This window comes from Rutilus rutilus (assembly GCF_951802725.1).
Source record: "Rutilus rutilus genome assembly, chromosome: 12".
Taxonomy (NCBI): Eukaryota; Metazoa; Chordata; class Actinopteri; order Cypriniformes; family Leuciscidae; genus Rutilus; species Rutilus rutilus.
In genome coordinates, this window is record NC_140217.1 from 12,037,148 (window position 1) to 12,063,996 (window position 26,849).

Consider the following 26,849-nt stretch of genomic DNA (forward strand, 5'->3'; position numbering starts at 1 on the left):
TAGATTTCTGAGACACATTAAATAAAATGACTGCAAAATAGCCATCCAATTTGAACTCCCTTTACACACCTTGGGCTCTATCATACATCCGGCCCAATGCAGCGCCAGGCGTAAGTATTTTTTGCTAATTTCAGCCCGACGCAGTTATCTTTTTCGCGTCCTGCGCCAAGTTGTTTAAATAGCAAATGCATTTGCGCATTTTTGTGCGCCCATGGGCGTGCTGGTCTGAAAACGAGGTGTGTTCAGGCGCATTAATGGCGAGTTACGATTTTGAAGCAACTGAAATAGACTGCGCCATTGACCAACAAAAACCTGATCTAAAGTCAATGGCGCAGAATCTTTATTTTGTTATTTAAAGAGCTTATTACACACACAGCGACCCCCAACAGCACACAAACTAGCCAAATATTAAAAATAAAAGGATTACAATGTAAAAGATTAATATTGTGTACATAAAGATATGGTGGAATCTGGCTTGTCCCGTAGATGTTCTGCTTGCACGCTTTAACTTCGCGCACAAGCAGATCCGTTTCCTCTCTGGAGACGCATTCAGTCTTTCCGCTTGCAAATGCCACCATGTAAATAGCAACCCGCCATGGTGCAAGCACAACTGGCTTTTAAAGGGAATTGGAGATGAGACTCTAATTGGTTTATTGCACGTTACGCCCAAAACACACCATTACTCATTAAGAGAATAGGGACATCCCTTTTAGACCATGCGCCAACCATTTTTCCTGTCGTTAAACTAGCAAAAGTGGATTTGGACACGCCCAAAGTGCACTTGCGCAGAGTGCTTTAGACCATGCACTTAGATTAAATGATAGGGCCCATTGTGTATTTTCACTTATAAAGTTCACACTTTAGTCAGATTACCTTTACAACTGACCATTAGGTCATTACATGTACGATTAGATATGTTTATTAAAAACATTACCTTTGTGTTTGTTGGATCAGCCTAACAAATATTTTTTTTCTTTTAACCCGTAAAGGTTATTATTGATGCCATTATTAATGTCTTTCTAAATAATGTATTCTGCTTTGTCCATCTCCCCAATAACTGCATTTACAAATGTAATAATAAAATAACTATAGGGCTGGAGAAACATTGTCTGACCTATATCAGTGACAGTATCTCTACTCTGGGAGAGCAGCCGCTCCGAATCCACGTCATTCTCAGACTCAGAGTCCTGTCTGGACATCTTAGTGCTTTTCAGACTCCCTGCCCGGCGGATAGAAGACAAAGAGCCTCCTTTCTTTATTCGGAAACTCCTTGCTCCTTTAATCTGTAGCAAACGAGAGCCACCAATACGGATCTTCCTAATCGGAGCTAGGGAGAGGAGATGAGACAAAATAAAAATGATAAATCATATTTTCAGCCTCTATCAAACATGTACATGCAGACAATTATTCCTTTTTCATTTTACCCAGTGGCTCTTGTGATGATTTCTTCTCCTCACAGCCAGTGTCAGACTTGAGGGTGTGGCTGCTGCTGTTCAAAGAATCGTGTCCATCTTCATCATCCAGGATTCCTGCAAAGCTGATCTTCCTCTCATAGCGGTGACGGCCTAGCTCAGGGTCCAGACGCAAGCGGCAGCTCTCTAAATCCTATAGGAGCCAAAAGACAATCTGGGTTTGGCAATTGTTTAGCTGTGTGATGTAAGATCCGCTTACTATTCAATCATCAGCCAAGTAAACATATACACCAGGGATGTGCGCTATTAAGAATAGAATTGAGAGATTTAAATTCCAAATTCATTTCCTGCATTTGAAATATAGGTCACACTTTAGATTAGGGTCCAATTCTCACTAACTATTAACTACGACTTTTGCCTCAATAAACTCCTAATTACTGCTTATAAATAGTTAGTAAGGTAGCTGTTAAGTTTGGGTATTGGCTAGGATTAGGAATGTAGAATAAGGTCATATATAAGTACTAATAAACAGCCAATATCCTAGTAATATGCATACTAATAAGCAACTAGTTAATAGTGGGAATTGGACCCTAAACTAAAGTGTTAACGAATTTTCTCTGCAATATTAATTGTGAAGCCCCACACATGATATGTAGAAGATATTGTGGGGACAAATTAAGGATTTGTTCTCATGACATTAATTCATGGCCACGTTTATCAATTATTTCCCTCGTTTTAGTAAAATCATGGCCAAGTTGTACTAATTTGCTAACTCAATTTAGTTAAATCATACCCATGATGCATGATGTACTAATTTGTTCCCTCATTTTAATGTAACTAAAACAAGGGAACCAATAAGTACAACATGGCTAAGTTTGAACTAAAATTAGGGAACAAATTAATAATTTGAGGGAATCAAAGGGGCGGTCACACAACACTTTTCATAACATTGACTTCCATTTAAATGCATACAATTGCAAGAGATAGGACACACAAATCCAAGTGAAGAAGTTATGCATTTTTGCTGCATTCAAAAGTACAAGTTTGGTGAACTCTGACCTGCAAATTCATGGAGATGTGTGACCAATAGAAGATTGATACGCCACAGAGTGACCTTTTAGCTGAATGAAAAGAACACAAACTTTAAATCTGCAGGATTGCAGTAAAGTGAAGCAGATTGCATATTTTTTAAATTTTTATGTATTATATGTTGTATTATGTAAAAAAAAAGAAAAAAAAAAGAAACATTTTGCGACCATTCCAGTGTCCGTAGAAATTTTGCATGCTCAAAGTCTAGTGTGACTGCAGTTTAATTCCTAATTTGTGTCCACAACATCCTGTTTTTCCCCCTGCATGTTTTACTTCGTAGTTAAAGGGATACTCTAACCAAAAATTCTCTCATTTACTCACCCTCATGCCCTCCCAGATGTATATGACTTTCTTTCTTCAGATGAACACAAACTGAGATTTTTAGAAAAATTATCCATTTCTGTGAGTCCATATAATGCAAGTGGATAGGTCTCTCATAGTTGACACTTCAAAAACAATGCCAAATGAACATGACGGTAATCCATACGACCCAAATTGATGAATCAATGTCTTCTGAAGTGAAATGATAGGTGTGTATGTGCGTTGTAAAACTCTGGTGACCATCTCCTTGATGGAGAAGTGACCATCATCTGTGCTTCCGTATCACTTCTAGAGCAAATTTCACAACACGTTTACGTCACGCTTCACAACATAAGCTTATGATAAGTTTAAAATATATATATAAAAAAAGTATTTTCTACAACAAACCTATCGTTTCTCTTCAGAAGACATTGACCTATTAAATAGGACCATTGTGTTTGTTTTGCGTGGTTTTTGAAGCCTCAAGTTTGAGGGAACCATCAACTTGCATTATATGGACTCAAAGAGATTTTTCTAAAAGATCTGAAGAAAGAAAGTCTTATACATCTGTAATGACATAAGGGTGAGACATGATGAGAGAATTTTCATTTTTGGGTGAACTATCCCTTTAATCATGTCACATGAATGAATCTGGTCAGAGGGAGACAATACCAAAACTGACCACAAGGGGCTCTGTTCTGGGTCTGGGGAGACAGGGAAAAGTCTCCCGCAGGAAAGTGGTGATCTCCAGAAGCAGCTGACAAGCAGCCATCTTCAGAGCAAAAGGGCAGCCACACTTTGTAGGGTTGACGGTGTCTGTTGAAAGAATCATAAAAAAAACAACCCATTAGCTAAATGCCGAAGTATTATTTTGGTTTTGAACATCATCTATTCGTTTAATCTGAATTCATGTCATTTTCACTCTTACTGTCATCCAGATAATCTTCCTCCTCATCCTCCTTTTTCACACGCCTCTTGCTCTCTTCATCATAGATAAAACCCAAGATGTTGGCTGGACTCTCACTGTCTGAATGGCAAATTTCACTCAGCCGAGTACCTATTGCCTTTTTGAGGACACGTATATTAGATGCAACCAAATGCCACAAATGCATTTCTCAAAAATGATATAAGAAGGTTTTCTGCAGGAAAGGCAAAATTTGCATATTTTTCAGATTAATGTGACTCACATCTCCCCACTGGTAAAATTGTTTGGCTGCGTTCCACTGGAGCTTCGTGTTCCTCTTGTTTCCTGCTATAGGCGATCGTCCTCTAGACAGTCCTCTCTTAGTGATGTTCACATGGTGACCTTTCATCCACTCTGGCCAGTTACCACGGTTACAGCGATGCACAAAACGGGCACACTCCAGAAAAAGCGAGGCCCTTGCCACCACAGGGGCTTCCTGGGAAAGACATTTATCAAAATCAACATAATGTTCAGGTCCTTATTTTCTCTGAAAGAATCCAAATACTGATCTCAATTTCAAGCTGCAAAAACTTCATAAAGCTAACCACATAACAAAGATCTGAAAATACATTTCAGTACCCCTTTAAAGGACATAACAGGTTTCAAGATTTTGGTTATCATTTTATCTCTTTAGTCTAGCAGGTATGCTTCAAAAGTAATGTGACACCATTTTGTATATAAACAGAAGAATCCGAACTGACCAGGTCCAGCGCAGCAGCTAAAATCGAAGCATCTGGTATGGTTCCCGGCTCACAGCAGTTCAACAGGAACTGAAACCTCTTCATCCCCTGTCTGATTGCACCTAGATTCACAATATTCTTATTCTTTATGGCCTCCTGGCTGGCAGCCAAGCGCTCCTGGAATCCATGGCAACCTTGTCGGTGGTACAGAATAGTGTCAGTACAAGGAGTGTAGCATCTGACAAGGTTTTAACAACTGAAAATAGCTGGTGGAATATGCATCTGGTGATATCGAATGAACATGCAAGTCTGTTTTTGTCCTTACAAGACCTACAAATCAAACCATGACTTGTGTATTTCCCCAAATATATATCTAATAACTATTAACTATTAACTTGGAGAGCTGAAGGTTCACGACAACTCTGACAAAGCTGTGGCGGGTCATGGTGCCAGGCCATAGGTCAGAAAACCACAGTTCCTCTTCCAGCGGATGGTTCTGACAAAGATGGACAAACACACAGAGAGCTGGCATGGAAGATGGTAGAGGAGTGTACCAGAAGCACAAGACACGTCAAGTACGGGCACACACACAAACAAACAGAGCGAATTGTGGGCGGGGGCGGGGGACGGCACCGAGGATTCTACCATCTTTCTCTTCTGTGTGGTGAATCTTGGAAGGGTTCCTCCGACCAGACCGCCATTTACCGAGCCGCTTGAAGAAATTCTCCTCTTCCTCTCGCCCATATTCAATAGCGTTACCCTCCGACAGCTTCACGGCACTGGTGAACTTGACCTGAGATGTACGGGAAAGACTCGGATCAAGGACTTGATGTCTAATAACTCTAGTGCAAAGCAAAACTGATTTTCTTCCATGAAGAGGTTCAGATTTATTCCCAAGAAAGACATTAGGAGAGGCAGAAAAATGATATCATTAATGATCACAGTAATGATGGCAATGGCATAGTTTCTGGTGGGACCTAATGATTATAACCCTCTTTTCCCTCCTTGTGTGTACATGATCATAAAATATTAGAATGAATTCATTTATTTGGTTTTGTGTGTGACTTTGTATAAAGTTTTAGTTAAATTATTGAATATGTGTATGTTTTACAACATTATTGTTTGTTTGTAGAATAAGAAAACCAAATTAAGTATAAATCATAAAAAAGAAATCAGATCAACTGTTTCTTGGGTGAATGTAATTATGCAGTTGATTTGATTTGATTTATTTTATTTTCACAACAAAAGCATAAAAACAGTGTTATACGTGTCACAAAAAAATGTGATGGACAATTGCCGAAAAACCCTCAAGGGGCTTAATTAGTGGCAATCTCCATAGAAACAAATTAAAAACATATTATAAAACAATTTAAAATTGGATTTAGAGCACAAACCCATATGGAAAGCTTAGTAGCAACAATTTTACTCTCTGTTTAAACTGTTCTTTAGAAACCTCAATAAGTGATGTGGGAAGACTGTTCCATACATTTGACCCTCTGTATAATACACTAAACTGTGTTTGAGTCGTACGAGAGTAGGGAGGCCTAATAAGACAACTACTACGAGTCGGATACTGGTGAAATTCATTATTAAAAATAAAAATATTACAAAAGTGCTGGGGAAATAACTTCTTTATAGAGCTATAAACGAATTAAGCAATTTGAAGTTGATTCACTTGGTAAACACTAAGAATACTTGCCTGAGCAAACAGTGATTGGGAGGGGTGTCTACGATTTACACAAAATATTATTCTTAAAGTTTGCTTCTGAAGTCGAAAAATAGATTCCAGTTTAGTTGGGTGGGTACTAGCCCAAGCAACATTACAGCAATTGATATATGGGTACAACATTGAGTAATACAACATAACTGCAACTTTTTTGTTAATCAAGTGCCGGATTTTTCCCAATATACCGACCACTTTGGCTATTTTTGTACTTATGACACTAATATGAGGTTTCCAGGATAAAGAGTCATCTAATATAACGCTGAGGAAACGAGCAGATCTAACATTGTTAATGGAGATATTATCAATTTGAATTTTCATTGAAGATTTAAATGTGTCAGACTTAATACCGAACAATATATAACTTGTTTTTTTATGTTGAGTGACAATTTGTTGGACTTGAACCAAGTAGATAACTTGTCAAGTTCTTCATTAATTACTTTTATTAAAATTTCAGGGTTTTTATGAGAGTAAAATACACTTGTATCATCTGCAAATAAAATTTTTGAAAGTTTATCTTAGACATTAGGGAGGTCGTTAACATAATAAAAATAACAAGGTACCCAATATGGAACCCTGTGGTAAGCCGCACTGAAGGGGAAGGGGAGGGGATTCTGTCCCATTATAATTGACAGTTTGATACCGGTCTGAAAGATAACTGGTGAACCAGAGTAGTGATAGTTTTTTGGCTCAGTCTAATAATTTATTAAAAAATGCAATTCATACAAACAATGATTAGAATACTCATCTTCTAAGATGAATATGGTTTGGGGCATAAAGTAAAAAATGTCAAGGCAGTGTTATTTTAGTATCAATGATATACTATTATAGTTTTTGTTAATATTTTGAAATATCTAAAATTTTTGTAATTTTCTTTTCATTATATTTTAGTTTTCAGTTTTAGTTTTGGTTATTTACTTCAACTTAAACTAAACAAAAATTAGAAATGTAATTACTAGCTGGAATAAAATAAACAGGTTATTTTATATTTTATTTGATTCCAGTTAGTTTAGTTTATTTCAAGTAATGAAAATGTTTTTTATTTTATTTATTTTTTAATAACGATAATAACCCTGTGTCAAGGTGATACAGTTGCAGTCATATTATAATGGAGAAAATAGCATATTATTATTATTATTACTATTATAATTTAGAAAAAAATATATTTTAACAAAACTGCTGCACTGCTTATTAATATTGGTCAAGTTGTGCAACCAACAAATTCATGTGGTTTATCTAGCATGCAGAAAAATATGAAATATGATAGCATATAGAGGATCCCTGCGATGAGTCTCTGACAAAATCAGATTATTTTACCTTTTTATGACATGCTTAGGTTAGTTCGGGTTGTAAAATTTGGTGCAACTCTCCAAAGCCAAGTAATATATATGAACTAACAACACATAATATTTGTAAAATATACTTTTTACCTCGAAAAATATATATTTGAAATCTTGTTTGAATACAATGATTAAGTAATGAACAATAAGAGAGAACACTCACATGCATTCATAGTATAAGGGAAGTATGTTATTACTTTTTACTTGATGGTAACACCACATGACATTTTATTGAATGTAAATCATTAAATGTAATCTCTTCATGGATGCATTTCTAAGAACTTTGCAGATTTTTACAAGATTTGTATTACTGTGGACACTCTTATTTGTCATTGACCCTCTTATCTTAACATTAATACACTGTAAATTCAGAGTCCTCACCTTGGAGCTCTGTCTGATAAAGGACAGTCTGTCCACTGAGCTGATGTCCAGCAGGTCCTCGACCCCATCAGCCAGTCCAGATAGAGAGGAGCGTTTCAGCCAGTTACCTGTACCACAGGTTCAATAGTTACATGAAAAAATAAAAAATAAAAGTGAATTTAGCATTTTGGTAGCATGTTTGAACTCTGGTACCCTTTAAATGGAAGTGCAAACAAGCCAAAAGGAATGTAAGAGGGAATATTTCATGCTGGTTCTCCGGCTCATACAGCTTATACACAAAAATAGACAAAACAACACATTGAATCTCACAGCAAGTACATAAAAGTAAAAAAAGAAAAAAAGAAAGATAAATCTTGAATGCATTTTTTTTTTTTTTAAACTAAAGCTTCCATAAACACACTGTAAGATGAGGCTGCATAACTAAAACACAACACACATACGTAACATGGAGACAGTGAGTGGATGGCGAACTTTCCTATGGCATGCTGGTGACAAAAAAGGAAAGAACAGAGAAGTGAATGACTTTTCATAAAATGAATATCCCCAACACACCAATGAACCAATCAACTCACAATTCACATACTCTCATATTAGAGGTTAATTTTTTTAAATAAGTTTACAAACTTACCTATGTATGGCATGCACATTAACACATTTAAGGGAAACCTAAATCTTCATTTGTTTTTCGAAAGATGAATGAAACGACATGAGGGTGAGTAAATGGTGACAGAATTTTCATTTTGTGAATCCTCTGTGTATGGAAATTAGAATTTTGTAGATTTTAGTCTACAGAGAGCAAATCACTATAAATGTGAGTATTCTCCCAATCATGCATATTTGGTCATGGTTTTACAATTCAGAAAAATAGAGGGCTGAGTATACAGAAAGATTTACATTGAATTGTTTAGATAAATGTATTTACTGTACTTTGCATTTTACGGATGATTTTGATTACGATTTAATTAAAATCTTATGTAAAATGCAGGGTACAGTAAAATGCAAAGTATATACACACACAGAGACTCTCTCACACACACACACACACACACACACACACACACACACACACACACACACACACACACACACACACACACACACACAGGAAGCTACTTTATTATGGAATATTATTAAACCTGAATCCTGTTTATACAGCAATTCTGTAATGAAAGAAATTCTGAAAAACTGGGTAATAGCATGTATACCAGTGATGAACAACAGTATAGGGATAAGAAAGGGAAGTATTGGTAGCCAAAGGCTGATGTCATCCTCTGATCATACTGATCACACTGTTGTTTATCATAGTTAAGTCTCTATTTATCTGCTTTGTATAGGACAAATCTGGTTATGTTTGTAAAGAACTTCTCTCTCACAAAAACATACCTATGGGCAGTTTGAGCTTCTTGCGCAGTGAGATCCGTCGAGAACGTGATCGTGAACGCCGGTCTGTGGTAGTACCAGAGTGGGCAGTGGTGCACTCAGAAGTGTCCTGCTCTGATTGGCTGCTCGTATCACTGGCGGCACTCTGAGACTTGAACATCTTCCTCCAAAAGTCTTTCCTTCCTAAAAGAGCTCCTGGAATCTGCTCTTCGCTGATACACAGATACAGATGCACTCAATCCATGCATATATTTAATTTATGCATTACAAAATGTGTGTTATATTTGTGTGTGTACTTTTTTGCTGAAGATGGCTTGGTTTCCTCCTTTTCGTCAGTTTTTTTAGTGGTATTAAGTTTTTCTGCGCTGTCCAGGAGAGCACTGAGAGCCACACGTCGGAAGACATTTCCATGAGACTCCTTTATAAACTGAACCAGCTGCCGTATGTCACAATACAGACCCTGATTTGAGTGTGTTTAGATGTTAGGAGAGAAATGTGTGAAAAGAAAGAGATGGGGAAAAAATAGATTTAAATGGTCACTCTTCTTTGAACAATATAGTTCTTTACCTGAGAGCTGCTAAACAGCTATTCATTTGACATAATCCATATACATAGAAGCACATAAAGTATAACTAGTATTATACCATATCCCAACCAGATGCAATACGACAAGATCCCAGCAAAGAAAAAATATTCTGTACAGACGAATGTGAAAATGGCGTGTATTTTTTCCCTTCCATACTGTGACCTACATCCAAATGAAATGGATAATCAAAAAGTAATTGTGACTTTATATCTCATAATGCAACCTTATTCCTTGCAACTGACACTTTATATCAATTTATACCAATATATCAAATCTATATATTTATATCAATTTGCAAAAAAATTTTTTTTTATTTCTTTATTTCTTATAATACTTATTTCTTATTATGCGTCCAGATTTCTCGCAAATTCGCAGATTTCTCAGAACTTTACATCTGATCTCACAGTGTGACTTTAAGTTGCAATGTAACAGAAGTAACGACAGATAATTTCTTCCACATTGTGACCTACATCATTATGAAACGGATTATCAAAAAAGTTTATAAAAATGTAGGACGGGGACTTGGTTCTATATATCTGTTGTTGATTGGATGGAGGCAGATTGGAATGTGAATGTATTTAGTTTGCATCCAGATCTACTAAAGGCATGTTATTGATCATAATAAGATCAATAATGTGCCTTAAGAAAATAGATAGGGTGAAGTTTTTCTTTTCCCCCCTTTTTTTTCTTTAATTTTTTAAATCAGATTTGGAAATAGGCTTTCGTATTTCCTTTATGCTTAAACAGATGGCAAATTTAACAGAAAAGATGCCTTTTCACTTCTTGTTTTAAGGGGAGACACCCCAGGTGAATAGAAAAATATACATCAGCATGAAACTTCTCCAGTTGATTACTGACATTAAGACAAATATCTTTTGTATTACAAGTTTTTAGAATATTTATGTTGAAATATGCAAATTAGGTAGTATCTCATTAAATATGCGCTAATTTGCATATATTTCCAGAAGAGAAATCTGAACTTTGGATAAAGCCAGATTCAAAATTCTTGTTTCATTTTGTTGACATATTAGAGTCAAAAGTTTTTACAGAGGGGATTTTGGATATCTCTTTTTATCACTCCATTAATCAGAAAAAACTGTCAACAGCCATAAAAAAATAAATCTTCGCCCCGTTTTTAGGTATAAAATGTTGTATAAATCAGAATCTGAATGATATATGACCAAACCCCTCAGTAAAAACCTTAAGAATATAGATAGGAATACAACTGGAAAGTTTGGTGTATGTAAGTGCTGCTGAAGTGGAGATTTCTGGCTCAGAGTATGAAAAAAAAAAAACATTTTGAGAAAATGGCCTTTAAAATTGACATCAGCCAATGAGATTTCGCGTTTAGAGTTAAATGCCCCAGTGTACTTTCACGATTGGTTGCTGATAAGAAGGAAATGACCATATTTGGATCCGACAACATTGTACAGGAGAGAGAGAGAGCTTTCTAACGGTGTATGTGATGACAGGGTGCAGACAGCGATCGCGGAGCAGCATGTTGATTTAGAACGCCAACTTTTGTTGAATTTAGGAGAAATCTACAGACGCAAATAGACAAAGTGTAGTAAAATAAAGACCTAAATGTGTATTCTGGACTTTTTTTCACCACAAGTCTGAAAGAAGACATGTTATTGAAGACAAATAGCCCAAAATCTCAAAATTGACCAGTGAAAAACACAAAATTGACCAGTGCCTGCCCCGTGTCTCCTCTTAATGTATTGTGCCTGATTAGTACACAGCATTATTAGCGTCACCAAACATAAACTCAAGCCCAAAGTTGTGTCTCTCACCAAGTTCTCAGAACTGTGAAGCTCATGTGTAGTGGAGGCACATCTTGTGATAAGAGACTTGAACATGCAGCCCACCACCACAGTCTCCATGCTGTGGGCCAGAGACTTATCTCCTCCAGTGGTGAAGTTGTTCCCGAAACCAGCTTTGTCTGCAAAGACAATCAAGTCATCTCCGATGAGAAACTGTGACCTGGATACCATGTCAGGGCAAAATCACTGAGGCTTAGCCATAAGCACCAAAAAATAAGGGAAGCAGGAAGCATTGATGTTTACAAGATGAAAAGGGGGAAAATTAATAGCACATATGATAGGAAAACCTAAAAAGTGATTGCGGGTTTTGAAGGTCTGCATACATGCAAGTGACTGTGGCCTGAGAGATAGTGATAGACCTAACAATCAGGTCATGCTCTGATTTCACAGCAATGTTGAGTTTTGTTTAGCTGGATCTATTAAGCCGATTTTTTTGATTGTTTATTTGGCAAGGCCTATGCACTGTTTAGCTCTACTACAGGCGAGAACATCACCCTGGACATTGTGAGGGGTGCAGGAATGGGTGTAATGCCTAGTTTTGGCAGTAACTTTAGATATTGAGTATCTACCGATGTTTCTTTTATTCGCCCTCCTGGACCTCTCACCTGCACTGCCGTACTCTGAAAGAGAAAAGATGGTGGGCAACATTGGTGTCAGGCCAGCACAGACATGTACTCGTAAGTCAGGAAACACCAATTCGCTCCAAAACACACCCACACACAGACACATACCCACAGATGCAAAAAAAGACACCCCCCCAAAAAAACATAGGGATATAATTTTTATAACATTCACTCATGTTCACTAACTTGCCAGAAATCAATCGAAATTCAGCTTATCTTGTTTTGATACCATAAAATTGAAAATACAAACAAATAAGAATTGGCACTGTCAATATGATGTTTGGCAAGTCTGCTGAAAGGATGAGTGATGAACGTTTGGGGTACAAACAGTGGAGTTTGACTTGCAGACATGTAGGTAGGTGGTTAGGGTTAGGAAGGGGAAGGAAGGAAGGAAGGAAGGAAGGAAGGAAGGAAGGAAGGAAGGAAGGAAGGAAGGAAGGAAGGAAGGAAGGAAGGAAGGAAGGAAGGAAGGAAGGAAGGAAGGAAGGAAGGAAGGAAGGAAGGAAGGAAGGAAGGAAGGAAGGAAGGAAGGAAGGAAGGAAGGAAGGGAGGAAGGGAGGAAGGGAGGAAGGGAGGAAGGGAGGGAAGGTCATATTACAGGCAGACATGAAGGCAGAAGACAGAAGAGGCCAAGGAGCGAGAAACGAATGACATTAAAAAAAATGTAAAGGCAATCTGTATCTCCAAATTATTTTGTAACATTTGCATTATGTTTCTCATTTAATACTTTGTATTAATGACCTTTGTATTATGGCCTTTTTAATGGAATATAAGACTATTGCTGGCATGTCCATTCCAAAACCAAATAAAAATTTTGGGTAACACTTTATTTTACAGTCCTGTCCTTGTTACACATAGTTACTATAGTAATAACTCTAAATTATGCATAATTACATGCAACTAACCCTTATTATGCATAATTACATGCAACTAACTGTTATGGGTGTGTCTTGTTTTCTTTGTATTTTTTGGTTTTGTATTTCTCTTGGTTTTGTAGGTGGCAGCGGAGATAAGGAACACCTGATTCAAATTAGGAGGTGGAGATATATGTGTTTCGGTTCTGTGCATGGGGAGGGAGTACGGAGGGGTGACATCATCTACGGCTGGCCTCTTGTTTCCTCACTAAAACGTAATCTAGCATCTGTCGGCAATTTGGGACATTTCAGAAAACATAAAATGTATTATTGCACTTTGTGAAACCCCTAGAATTATGTAATAAACTTTATTCATTATATCGATCTTCTGTTTTGATTTCCATATTGTTGGGGCCACGAGTCGGCTGTAACAACAAAAAAAAGTTTTCCTTTCGAGAAAATATCTTTTTTATCTTTTTTTTTAATCTTTGTAGGTCACGTAATAAGAGACTTATGTCCGCTTGTTTCGCGTGATAGACATTTATGCATTTGTTTGATTTTGTATTCGTGTTGTAAGATGCGTGGGTAATTAGAAACACCTGTTGGTGTTTTCAGCAGCTCTGCTGTTTGCAGGTGAATGTGCATGGGCTAACCCACTGGGGGTCCGTGTGGGTTTTCTGTGGGCCCACAGAAAGCCCACATGGGGCCCCAAAGGGTTTGCCCTTGCCCACACTGTCCCACAGAAAACCCACACTTACCCACAGTGGGGCCGCACTGGCATGTTTGCTGGGGCTGTTTGCAGGTGAATGTGCCGACAGATCGATGTGTAAGTTGGATAGTCACTGTTTTTTTCAGTAGTTGATCACAAATGTTCGTCACTTATCCATGTGATATGAGGGGAAAGTGAGGTAGGGGAGTTAAACTTTAAATTGACCTACATTTGGAAAGTGATACAGAAATGCTGTTGAGGTAAATGTATGTTTTACTCTTGTTTGGCATTTGTTTGGTAGAGTTGAGATCTGGTGTTGCCATACATGTATTAAGGTTGTTTATAGTACCTTTTTTTGCATGGCATATGTACGTTGTTTGTTAGTCTCCATTAAATTTGCGTGAGATTATAGCAAGGTCAAATTGATGTTTGTCTTCCCATATTGGTAACGTTCCCTTGTTAGGCTGAAGCAATGCTTGCTTTGACTCTTTACTATTTTATTTTGTTATTTTTGTGCTGACGGTGGGTTGAGGGCACTGCCGCTGTACAGTTGGTATTAGAGTGCTTAAAGTCACTTAGCCCTTGGTGGAAGCACGAAGCTTAGGGTTGAGGTAGTTTTGTGTGTAGGTAGTGGGGAAGGTCACTAAATGTGAAGTTTGAAAAAATAAAAAGTAAAAAATAATGTTTTGGAGGTTGGTAATTGTGCTTTTTAAGATGACTACATTATTAGATGAGTTTGAGTATCCTACTGAGGAGAGCTTTAATAAGCTTTCTAAAAAACAGTTATTGGAAGTAGCAGAAAAGTATGAAATCAGCCTTACCACTAAAGAAAAGAGTTTAAAGGAGGGAGCGGGATTTGTTGTTAAAGCTGCTCTTATTGATTTGGATATTCTTGTATCTGAATCAGAGAGACCGTTAAGTGTTACTGGAGAAAGTAATGTTCCTGTTCATATTCCTTTATCCCTGTCGTTTGAAGAGCAGAAGGAATTGTTGATTTATTCTACTCTTCCCCTATACTTCCAAGAGCAAGAAGTTGAGTTGGGCAAGTTGGATATTTAACTTGCGCAAAGGTTTGCTCAAATTAGAGAAGGTAAGTTGGGATACCACTCAGAGAGTTTACAGGCCCAAATAGTTAGTTCAGCTCAAGAAAAGTTTTTGATGTTGCTCGTTCTCTTAACCTGTTAACCTGTTAACCTCATGCCAAAATTTGATGAGGACGATTTGGATACTTTCTTTACTTTGTTTGAGCGGTTGGCAGATCTTATGGGGTGGGAAGATTGTAAGCAAACGCTACTTTTGCAGTGTGTGCTTTATGGTAAAGCTCAAAAAGCCTACTTTACTCTAAGTGTCCAGGACAGTCAAGTTTACAGTAAGATAAAAGACGTGGTGCTGAAGGCATAGGCCTATGAGTTAGTTCCGGAAGCTTACAGGCAACAGTTTCAGACTTTACGAAAAGGTATGCAGCAGTCTTTTACTGAGTTCGCAAGAGAGCTAAGGATTCAGTTTGATCGTTGGTACTCTGTTTCACAAGCGGGTGATTTTGATTCTCTCTATGAGTTGTTACTGTTGGAACAATTTAAAAACACCTTACCTGAAAATGTGGCTGTTTTTATAACAGAGCGTAATATTCAGAATGCAGAGGCCGCTGCTGTCCTTGCTGATGAATATGTTTTGACTCATAGAGATGTTAAAAAAAAATCATTGGCGTCGTTTAAATAGCTTTGTGGAAAGTGCTCCTATGGAGACTCGTTTTTCTTTGCCTGGTAATATGAAGCTTGAGAAAAAGCCAAGAAGTTCGGTAGATAAAAGTGATCAGTCTGCTTACTGTTTGAATAAAGGATACTGTAAAAAAGATTGTCCAGCTCTTAAAGCAAAAATTAACCGTTCTAAATTTGAACCAAAATCTGCTCTTGCTGCGTCTTCCGTTATTGAAGTGGCTGGTGTACCTGGTGTTGATGTAAACTCTGTTCAGGAAAGTGCGGTGTTGGGTAATGTAGAAAAGTTGAGCTATGCTCCTTTCATTACCGACGGCTTTGTGTCTCTGGTTGGAAGTGATGAAAAAGTCCCAGTTAAAATTCTCAGAGATACTGGAGCTTCAGAGACCTTTATTTTAGAGTCCGTTTGAACCTTTTCTGAAAGTTCCAGTACTGGAAATGAGGTGTTAATAAAAGGAATTGTGTAATGGAACAGGCAGAACTTGTAACCCAATGTCGTACTTGAGTCAGATTTGGTCGTTGGTCAGGTTACTGTAGGCGTGAGACCTTCTTTGCCAGTGGAGGGCATCTCTGTTATTCTGGGTAATAATTTGGCTGGAGGTTCACCTTCACGCACTCATTTGATAGAGCAAGATATAGATGTCGGCGACGCAAAACCAATACGCCAGCGTTTTTATCGTGTTTCTTTGGATAAACAACGTCATCTTGAGTCTGAAATTAAATATATGGCCGAAAATACCATCGCTAAACCTTCCTTTTCAAGCTGGGCATCACCTTGTTTACTGGTGGGAAAGCCAGATGGGTCGTACCGTTTCTGCTCTGATTACCGAAAGGTGAATAACATAACAAAACCAGATTCTTTCCCATTGCCCAAAATGGAAGATTGAGCAGATTTACTTCTGTCAGTAAATGTGATTTATTGAAAGGATATTGGCAAGTGCCTTTAACCACTCGTGCACAGGAGATTGCCTCATTCATTACCCCTTCTTGGCTATACTCTTATTCTGTAATGAGTTTTGGCCTTAGAAATGCGCCCGCTACTTTTCAACGCTTGATGAACCATGTAACCTCTGGGTTGAATGGTTGTGCTGTTTATTTAGATGATGTGGTTGTATATAGTGACACGTGGGAGCAGCATCTTTTACGTATCCAAGCACTTTTTGAGCGTTTGGCAGAAGCTAGGCTCACGGTCAACTTGGCAAAGTGTGAGTTTGCCAAGGCGACTGTGACCTATTTGGGGAAGGTAGTTGGGCAGGGTCAAGTCCGTCCAGTCTTGGCCATTGATCATTTTCCTCCACCTAACACGAAACGAGAGATAATGCACTTTCTGGGTATGGTGGGCTATTACTGAAACTTTTGGCCAAATTTTTCTTCAGTGGTAGCTCCTTTGACTGATTTATTGAAGAAAAACTTCAAATTTGAGTGGACCTTGCAGTGTAAACAAGCTTTTGACAATGTGAAGCTGTTGCTTAGCACTGCCCCTATGCTGGTTGCCCCACGCATTGGACAGCCTTTTCAGATCTAGGCTGACGCCAGTCAAGTTGGAGCTGGAGCTGTAGTGTTGCAAACTGATGAACAGAGTATAGAAAGACCAGTTTCCTATTTTTCTCACCAGTTGCATTATTCCACTATTGAAAGTGGCATTATTCCACTACACCATTGGCATTGATTTGGGCTTTGCAGTTTTTTGAAGTCTATGTAACAAGTGGTATTTTTTCAATTGTGGTATTTTCAGACCACAATCCACTTACATTTTTGCACTCTTTGCAGAGCCCAAACCAGCGTCTCATTCGATGGTCTCTCTTTTTGCAACCCTATCTTTTGGAGAACCGACACATAAGGGGTGTGAAAAACGTACTGGCTGATGCCAGAGGTTTTGCGACTGATTCAGTTGATGTTTTTTTTCTTCTGTTTTCTCTCATTGTGACTATGGCTTTTCCTAGGCGCCGGGAGTTGCTGTATTCAAGTTGCAAGGGGGAATCAGATTAAAAAGGCACCATACTGGGTTTGCAGTCTGTTATAATGAGTTTGGGTTAAGTGGTAATATTTTGTTTTTTTGTTAATTAACAATTAATAATAATTGTCTAATTTGTTTCAGAGATCCTTTGCAAGGATCCTCTCTCTTAAGAGGCGAGGTGTTATGGGTGTGGGTGTGTTTTTTCTTTTCTTTGTATTTTTTTGGTTTTGTATTTCTCTTGGTTTTGTAGGTGGCAGCGGAGATGAGGAACACCTGATTCAAATTAGGAGGTGGAGATATATGTGTTTCTGTTCTGTGCATGGGGAGGGAGTACGGAGAGGTGACATCATTCAAGCCTCTTGTTTCCTCGCTAAAACATGATCTAGCGTCTGTCATCATTTTGGGACATTTCAGATGGCATAAAATGTATTATTGCACTTTGTGAAACCCCTAGAATTATGTAATAAATCTTATTCATTATGTCAATTTTTTTGTTTTGATGTCCCTATATTGCTGCGGCCACGAGTCGTCCGTAATCCTAACCCTAAACCAAACTCTAACTCTAACCCTATAGTAAGCACATGTAGTTTATTCTTATTACTCAGTAGTTAAATGTATATTTACTCTGTAAAACAGATACCTTAAAGTAAATTGTAACCAAATTTTCTATGTTGGATAGATGTACCCAACCTCTAAACTATTTCGATTTGCAATATATTTGGTGGAATAGTTAATTATAAAAACTACCGAAAAGACGGGGATGAAAAAGCCCGGATTTATGACACTAAATGGCTATATTAGATGCTATGATCTGTTCTGATTGGTCATGGCTGTGTTATTAAGCATAATTCCTGTTGTGTATCATGGGATGTGTGGTATGACACAGAAATATTCAGATGTTCTGATAAATGGCAATGTGTTTATAGGAAAAGCTACTCACTCCATTCATTTCTATAAGAAATGAGACTTGATTGCATAATGCTAGTAATTTTTGCAACATTAACCCAGACAGGGGATCGAATACCACCTGTTTAAACCTGAAGGGGTTTGTTTAGCTATAAATAAATAAATACATGTGTATAAAATAATTAATTGATTTTATCTTACTACATTAGCGTAAAGCTTTTGACATCCTCCTGAGACCCAGCCACAGACTTTTGTCCATTGTAGAGGACATTCGATTTTAGCGAATTTCTGTGAGACCATACATGTCAAGGTTTTAAGTCTGGATGTACAGTATTGTAAAGAGCACATTCAGAGATACTAAATGTTTGGAGGTTTGACCATGCAACTCTCTCTCCTTGGTCTGATAAATGACTGACATTGACTAAATGACCAACTTTAGCACTCTTATGGAAATGTAATAATATTTTGTAATTATCATTTAAAGTCCCCCTGTAGTCAATAATTCAATCCCTTAAAACTCATCTTTGATCACCAAAATTACGTATTTAAAAATGTTCCTGTGAAAAAAAAAAAAAAAAAAAAAAATGCCTTTCATGCCTTAAAATAGCTTGAATGAAACTCTACACCCTTGCTTCATTTAGTATAAGCGGGTATATGAATATGCTAATTAGCTCCGCCTCCACTCACACCAGCTCAGAGATTCACTTGATCAACTTACTGAGGTAAACGCTGCACAATGGTATCGTTCTTTACAACGTCGGACACATAACAGTAATTAATATGATTAGCCTTTTGCTTGACTATGTTATCAAACAGCTAATAACGTGCTGCTAAAGTTACACAAACTATGTTCCTGTTCGCCATCTCAGTCTGCCTTCTAACAATCATCAAAAACGCTATGAACAACTCCGAACGTCAGTGGAGAAAGGCATACATTTCATCATAACATCGTACTATACATCATATACCCGGCTATATCAGTAAATCTACCCGATTTTCATATCAACAAAAAAATATACCGGGATAACCAAGCATCTCTTGAAACTCCCCTGCTAGTTTGCTGTTAATGATATGCCAAAAGCCAGCCGGCACGTTGACATGATATTGGTTACAAGGTGGTTTGTGACGTCAGAAACACCAGCGATTTCAAATCGTGTTTTTGAGACTGTCTTTGGTTCACTGCAGTTTTAAGGAGAAAATACTCTAACCATGTGCAAATTCATAGTCAGAACCATTGCAGTCTTAAAGCACATTCAAAACATCACATAGACATATAAACAACATTAAAATCTTGATTTTCACCACAGGGGGACTTTAAATCGTACAAATTTTCTAACTGTTTTTCATGAATAAACATTTCAGGAAAACGTAATGGAGCTTCAAATCAGAATACGACTTTCTATTACGAAACAGCATCGATTTCAGTCAAAACAAAACAAAACAAAACAACATTGTTTTTCCCCATACATGTCTTTTCATTTTCCTAATTAGTCCTGGTGTCCTCTACAGAGGACACAGCATAAAATATATTTAGTTTCTTAGACTCCGAACAATGTAATGACAAAATTATATATATATATTTTAAATGAAATAAATACATTTACTTAACTTTTTTCTGGATCTCAGGAAGATATACAGAAAACCAGTTCAGCAACTAAATAAATGCTGCTACAGTATTATAATATTAAGTCATATATTATTATTAATCTTAAGTCTAAGTTACTTTTTTATGGACTAGTTAATTAACATAATTAGCTACAATGTTACATGCCTTCATCTATTTTAATTTCTCTCTCATCCAGCTCTTTATGTCTCTTACCGGTTTGTTGTTCTTCCAAGCAATGGTTTCATTTTCTTGCTTTTTCTTGCTTCTAGTCATCTATCAAAGGTTTTTCCATATATATATTAAAATTAACATTTAAGTCTTCCAGTTTTGAGTTACAAGATGGCAACAATGAGCTATTCTAAGCTGTGTTGGTATGAAAACAGACGCTGAAGTTATACAAGAGACATGAAAGTAGCACTGGTATCTTGCCATCGACAACAGTCAAATATACAGTTTAGCGGTCATTATAAAAAATATTTCATAGCTCAGTGACCAATTGGAATCAGGTATTTCAGATAGCCATGTAACATATTCTGAATTCAGTCTTTTATGCTCACCAAGGCTGCATTTGTTTGTTTAGAAACACAGTAAAAACATGATGTATTGTGATATATTATTACAGCTGTTTTCTATTTTAATATTGTTTTTTAAATGTAATTTATTCCTGTATTGCAAAGCTGAATTTTCAGCAGTCATTACTTTCAGCATTCTTCAGTGTCACATGATCCTTCAGAAACCATTCCAATACGTTGATTAATTATTAATAATGGTTCTTATTGATTAGGAATTATATACATGCTCATCCACCTTCCTTGGATAATACATCACCCTCAGTTATTGACAAGTGTTTTGATCAGTGTAAAGGAAGTCAAATTGAGTCATTAGTATAATATGACATGTTGCAATCCATTAACTCTCCCTCAACAAAATGACTTAAAGAAGAATGGGAAAAAGAGCTGGGAAGGGACATTTTTCAATCCTGAGGAAACTTGGCAGAGTAGTTTAAAGGATATTAATGAACACTCCCAATTCTAGAGACTGTCTCGGTCACTTTAAGGTGAAAAAATAAACTGAAAAGTATTTCACCTCTCTGTGATAAATGCAGCTCAGTTGATGCTTATTTATCACATAGAATTATTTTCTGCACTAAGGTACAGAGTTATTAGTATACATTATTTGATGTGCTTTCAGAAACACTCTTACTGCACTCTTACTCACTCAATTACAGCAAATAGGTTACTACTGCTGTTCTGGAAGAAAAAGCATGCTCCCATGGTCAAGTATTTGTCAGTTGAGTTGTGTTTTGGTTTAGTTTCCATTGTGTTCCCTGTCCCTATTAGTCGGAGTTCTGTTTGCTAGTTTGTTTCCTTAGTTACATATTACAATTCACCTGCTGTTCATTATTTCCCTCATTATCTCTTTATTAATTTAAGCTTTTTGTTTCCCCTTATGGTTGAATTATATGAGTTTCTCCTTGGATTTATTATTAAATACTGTTTGTTTCTCTCTGAATCTCCTGAGTTACAGTTAAGGCTTTGAAAGTTGTTTTCTGCTTTACCTTTCAGATGATAATTGGTTACAAGTGTAAATTTGGACAGTTTGATAAGATCTGGCACCCTTACCTTGATGGAAACCTTTTTGACAAACACATCATGTTAGCAATGTAATGTTTTCATCATATTCAATGTTAACAGGTCTGGTAAGGGATGGTTTTTAAAAATGTGTTTTTCTTTGTATTTGTATAAATGAAATGGAACCTGTAAATCTCACCATTCTGTTTAGTTTTTGTTCATGGACTTTCAGTTTGTTTTTATCATAGACAATATGGTTTTTATTTGTCACGCGTTTCCTTGTTCTGACTCACGCCACTTGTCTGTCTCCATAGTTACCATCATTATTAGTTCATTGGTTTCAGCTGTGTTCTATTAATTATCCTCGTTTGTGTTTGCTATATAAGTTGATCCATCACATTCATCCTCTGTTTGGTCTATGTTACATTTAGTGTGTGTTGCCCTTCCTATCTCAGTATTATTTGTATTATCCTCATTAAATTTTGCATTGGAATTTTATTCATCTTCCCAACCACCTGTGACAGTAAGATTGCAAACCTTTCTTTAAAAAAATGTTTTCCAATCAAACATCTATAAAGCAGCAAAAACTGGTTTCAACACTGATAAACCTTTTTTTTGTCTGTTTGTGGAAAACATGATACCTATATATATTTTTTTTTTCAGGATTCTTTGATGAATAGAAAGTTCAATGAACAGCATTTCTATCATGACAACTTTCAAGATTTTTAGCATGGTAATGGATATGACAATGTTAATGTTTTTGGTCTTGGCGGAATATAACTGCTACGCTGCTGTTGCTGCTAAATTTCTGCTGTTGTTGATTATTGCTGCTGCCGCAGAGCAAGTACAGGAACGTGCTACTGCCAATACATACGCCAAAACGCTGCTGTATGTAAGAAATCATTTAATATCAGATCTATACAGGTGGAGCTAGGGAAGGTGGAGGGTTTAGACAAACACTGAAAGCACGCTGCAAACTGCAATAGTAAAATGGTAACCAGCCATTTAAATGTTGAGCAGCAAGCTCATTGGCTGCAGATGCGACATGAACCAATCAGCTTGTGCCAAGTAGTTAACACTATGAATATCATCAGCTTGTGTCAAGGACCCATCAGCCTGCGCCACCTAGAGTTTCATGGAAGAACTATACATTTATTTGAATCAAATCTTTTGTAACATTATAAGTGTCTTTACTGTCACTCCAATGGGTCCTTTGCTAGAATAAAAAGTACTTTTTTAAACATTAATACTAATAAGCATATTAAATAAATAAGCACCAAATCAGCATATTAGAATGATTTCTGAAGGATCATGTGACGTTGAAGACTGGAGTGTCATCGCAGGAATAAAATACATTCTAAATTATATTAAAATAGAAAAGTTGTAGTAATATTTCACAATAAACCTGTTTAAACCTTTACTGTGTTTTTTTTTTAAAAAAGACAACATAAAAATAATAAAAAAAACAGCCTTGGTGAGCATAAGAGACTTCTTTCAAGAACCAAACTTTTGACGGGTAGTGTTATTTTAATGTAAAATGTATCATTTTACTGCATTCATAGTTTTAAATAAAAGTTCAATACACCGTTTAATAATCAAATTGCAAAATCAAGTTCATCTCTCTTTTAGGAAAATATAAATACATCTCTGTTTCTGATGCATGGAAATTGGGCCCATGCTGTATATCTTATTTCAGAATAAAACATAAGCCTGGGCATGTTAAAGACATGCACTTAATAAGTGCAGCTCAGCCCTCTTACTGTCAGTGATTGGCTCCATGCAGAAGCCAAGTAGGGCGTGCAGGAAATCCACAATGTTGTTGAGCGAATCCTTGTTAACGTATTCTTTCATAGTCTGCCGGAACTGCACTTTATCCAGCTTGTACATAGTAGTCAAACAGTTCTGAGCCTAAAAAAAATAGGACAGAGCATCTAGTAATTTACCTTTGTTGGAGACAGCAATTATTAGACATGATTAACTAGCTCTATGAACAAATGTAATATAATGCATTCTACATGTATTATAAAATCTATGTCATCTGACCATATGACTTAGTCTGACAGTAAATCAACATATTGCTGTGTGACAGAGGTCAGGACTTAATCTTCTTGAAAAATAAAGGTTAATTTGCACTGTATTGCACAGCTATATTGACCTGCATTCGAAGGCGGTCTCCAGAGAGTCCGCGATGGCCTTCACCACAGCCGTACGCGCAGCCGAGCGATTTTACGATCTTTATAAGCATGGTGAGAGCCAACCTGTGAGTGCTGAGTGAAGTGTCTTCATCCTGTTGATGATTAAAAAAAAATGCAAATCTTGCATGTGACAATTACACTCAGATATTCCTTTACACCAGATATAGTAATAGGCTTACCTTGTTGTCCTTGTTCTTTATATCATCTCTGCTTCCTCCACGACTCTCTCCTCCCCCTCCTCCCCCTCCTCCTCCTCCCCCTCCTCCTCCTCCCCCTCCTCCTCCTCCATCACCTCCACCACCTCCATTAGGTGCTGGTCCTGTGCCTCCAGCTGCCTCCCCCTGAGCGCCACCCACACTCTGACTGGCTCCCTCCTTCGGACACTCCGCCTCTTTGTCCTCGGGTTTGGAGAATTTCTTACTCATGCTGGGAACCACACCCAGCTGCAGAAGGCAGTCGATGATGTTGAGCGCCACATCGCAAATCCGAGAGCTGATGTCATGGGTGAGTACGGAATACAGGGCCCGTAGAACAGCCTTGAAAAACAACACAGTGGTAAACAAGAAAGGTAACATTAATAATAATAATATGAACCATATGGTCAGATCTTTTAAACTATATCTAAAATAATCAAATTTTCCTTAGAAGTTATTGGCCAATTATAACATTAGCCAGTTAAAAGTTGTAATGTTTTTGAAAGAAGTCTCTTATGCTTACCAAGGCTACATTTACTTGACAAACAAGTGCTCTACAGTAGAATCAGATATATTGTGAAATATTATTAAAGTTGAAAATAACCATTTTCTATTTTAATATATTTTGAAACGCATTCTATACCTATGATGGCAAATCAAAATTCAGTCACATGATCCTTCAGAAATCATTCTAATATACTGATTTGGAGAATAATAATCAAAATATCAGTTGAAAACAGTTGTGTTTTTTGTGGAGACAGTGATGCACTACCATTTAAAGCTCTGAGTTTGAGATTAAATGTATCAAACCAGAAAGTAAAGAAAAAAAGTTTCAAATAAATGCAGCGTATTGAACTTTCTATTTATCAAAAAATCCTGCAAAAAACAAACATGCTTTCCACAAAAATATTAAGCAGCAAAACTCTGTTCAACATTGATAATAATGATAATAATAAGACCCATTATAAATAATTGAGCACCAAATTAGAATAGTAGAATGATTTCTGAAGGATCTTGTGACACTGAAGACTGGAGTAATGATGCTAAAAATGAATTACATTTTACTATATATATTGAAGTAGAAAACTGTTATTTTACTGTATGTTTGGTCATGAGCATGAGGGACTTCCTTTAAAAAAAATTTTTTTTTAATAAATTATTCCAAACATTTTACCGGTAGTGTATACGCAAATCTATCACTCTATGACAGTAAACCCCTCTGCTCAAGGCTCCACTCCTTACCATGAGGTCCAGCATGCCATTCTTCAGAATAAAGTTGTTGGTGCCCTCAATGGTGTCTCGGTCCTCCAGGGATGTGTAGTTGATGCAGGAGTCTGTCAGACTTCGGGGAAGGTTGGAGCAGGCCAGCGGCTCACATGGCATCTCAGGGATGGGAATGGGGTTACACAGTTTCTTTATGTGCTCCGTGAAGAAATCTGTGTATCCCACATTAAAGGAAGCCACAGTTGTGTTAAATGTAGCCATAGTGATGGTGGAGATCTGAGAACGAACTGAGAAAAAAAAAAGACTGTCAGTCCACATTACTGATTAAAGAGGCAGTCACGCTACACTTTTCGTTCCATTGACTTCCATTCTTGCGCATATGCATGCGAGAGACCGAAAACACAAGTTTAGTTCTAAGTTTTGGTGACCTTTGAATTCGTATCACGTGAAGATGTGAGACCAATAGAAGAATGGACGTCACAATGTGGCCTCTTAGCTTAATTAAACGAACACAAACGTTAAAGTTGCGGGATTGCAGCATTGCAGGAAAGTATACTTTTGCATTTTGTATGTATCATTATTTTATCAAATATGTTGAATTTATGTTTTTAAAAAAGGCACGACAGAGCATAGTGGTCAAGTCATATCTCATTAGTTTCAGGAGGTTGCAAATATTTTGATTACACAAACGCTCAAAATTCCTATATTTTTTAAGACGACTTATTAATACTGTTAGGGTAATAGTAAGTGTGATATTAAAAACGAAATATTTGCTGTTTATGTTGTCATTTTTCTAAAGCTAAAATCAGTGATAAATATTATCTGTATAATATTTTTAATTCAAAATAATTATTTATTTGCATAGCGCTTTTCACACGAAAACTAATTTCTTTGAAATGTTCCATGGATCCCCTAATGCCACCTTGTAGCTTCAATTAAAAAAATAAATAAACCTTCTGTTGTATTTTATGATTTTTAATGAATTTTATGAAATATTAACTGTTATGGATTTAGGAACTAATAGTGTGATAGTGCTTATTTGCTTACCACCCTCTTTGATGGTATTGTCACTGTGACTGTTAGAGTGTTCAGGCAAGTTGTGGTGGGAGTGAAAATGTTTTGCTCCAAGACTGTCCACATCTCCAGTAGTATCTGAGCTTCCACGACGTGTTAACTTCCCTGCAACACAACAAAACAGAGCAATATGACAATACATTTAATTATATGACAATAGAATATTACTTTTAATTATATTACAATACAAAAATTATTAACATTTTTTAAGTTTTATGAATTCATGCTTTTTGATGAAAAATAATAACGAATTTCATAGGGCCCTTCATACCCATGATGGTGGAAGGCCAACCTCCGCGGTCCAGTGTGCGACGGTCATCTCCCAGTCCAGAGAAGCTTCCGAACGAAAAGGTGCTGCGTGTGGGTGAGACGTCCAGGTGATCCTCATGCATTAGGAAAGGTACACCCATCCGCCGCTGCCGTTTTTTCCCAGTATGGTGGAATGGGATAGAGCCTTTTCTCTCCCGATCCTCTCTACGGTTCTTCAACTGAAAAAGCAGTAACAGGATAAAACTGTCACGTGTGTGGCTATATCAAGGAAAC

General features: G+C 37.0%; 1 protein-coding gene and 1 long non-coding RNA gene across 3 annotated transcripts in view; one reads left to right on the forward strand and one right to left on the reverse strand.

The window, feature by feature from the left end:
- Positions 1-26,849, reverse strand: part of unc80 (unc-80 homolog (C. elegans)) — a 61,632-nt gene that overhangs the window by 29,164 nt on the left and 5,619 nt on the right. For both annotated transcript variants that reach the window (XM_084424833.1, XM_084424832.1), the window contains exons 10-27: positions 26,578-26,794; positions 26,280-26,411; positions 25,251-25,519; positions 23,994-24,350; positions 23,775-23,906; positions 23,380-23,527; positions 12,248-12,298; positions 11,649-11,797; positions 9,566-9,729; positions 9,273-9,481; positions 7,890-7,996; positions 5,091-5,238; positions 4,467-4,639; positions 3,989-4,201; positions 3,730-3,865; positions 3,484-3,617; positions 1,425-1,605; positions 1,115-1,327 (exon numbers count right to left, since the gene is read on the reverse strand). In XM_084424833.1, coding sequence (XP_084280959.1) covers positions 1,115-1,327; positions 1,425-1,605; positions 3,484-3,617; positions 3,730-3,865; positions 3,989-4,201; positions 4,467-4,639; positions 5,091-5,238; positions 7,890-7,996; positions 9,273-9,481; positions 9,566-9,729; positions 11,649-11,797; positions 12,248-12,298; positions 23,380-23,527; positions 23,775-23,906; positions 23,994-24,350; positions 25,251-25,519; positions 26,280-26,411; positions 26,578-26,794 — 3,133 coding nt within the window. The remainder of the gene's footprint in view (positions 1-1,114; positions 1,328-1,424; positions 1,606-3,483; positions 3,618-3,729; positions 3,866-3,988; positions 4,202-4,466; positions 4,640-5,090; positions 5,239-7,889; positions 7,997-9,272; positions 9,482-9,565; positions 9,730-11,648; positions 11,798-12,247; positions 12,299-23,379; positions 23,528-23,774; positions 23,907-23,993; positions 24,351-25,250; positions 25,520-26,279; positions 26,412-26,577; positions 26,795-26,849) is intronic.
- LOC311300522 lies at positions 21,236-26,654 on the forward strand. Its single transcript, XR_014629343.1, has 4 exons — positions 21,236-22,142; positions 23,765-23,865; positions 24,125-24,318; positions 26,566-26,654. It is a non-coding gene; the product is annotated as an uncharacterized lncRNA (long non-coding RNA).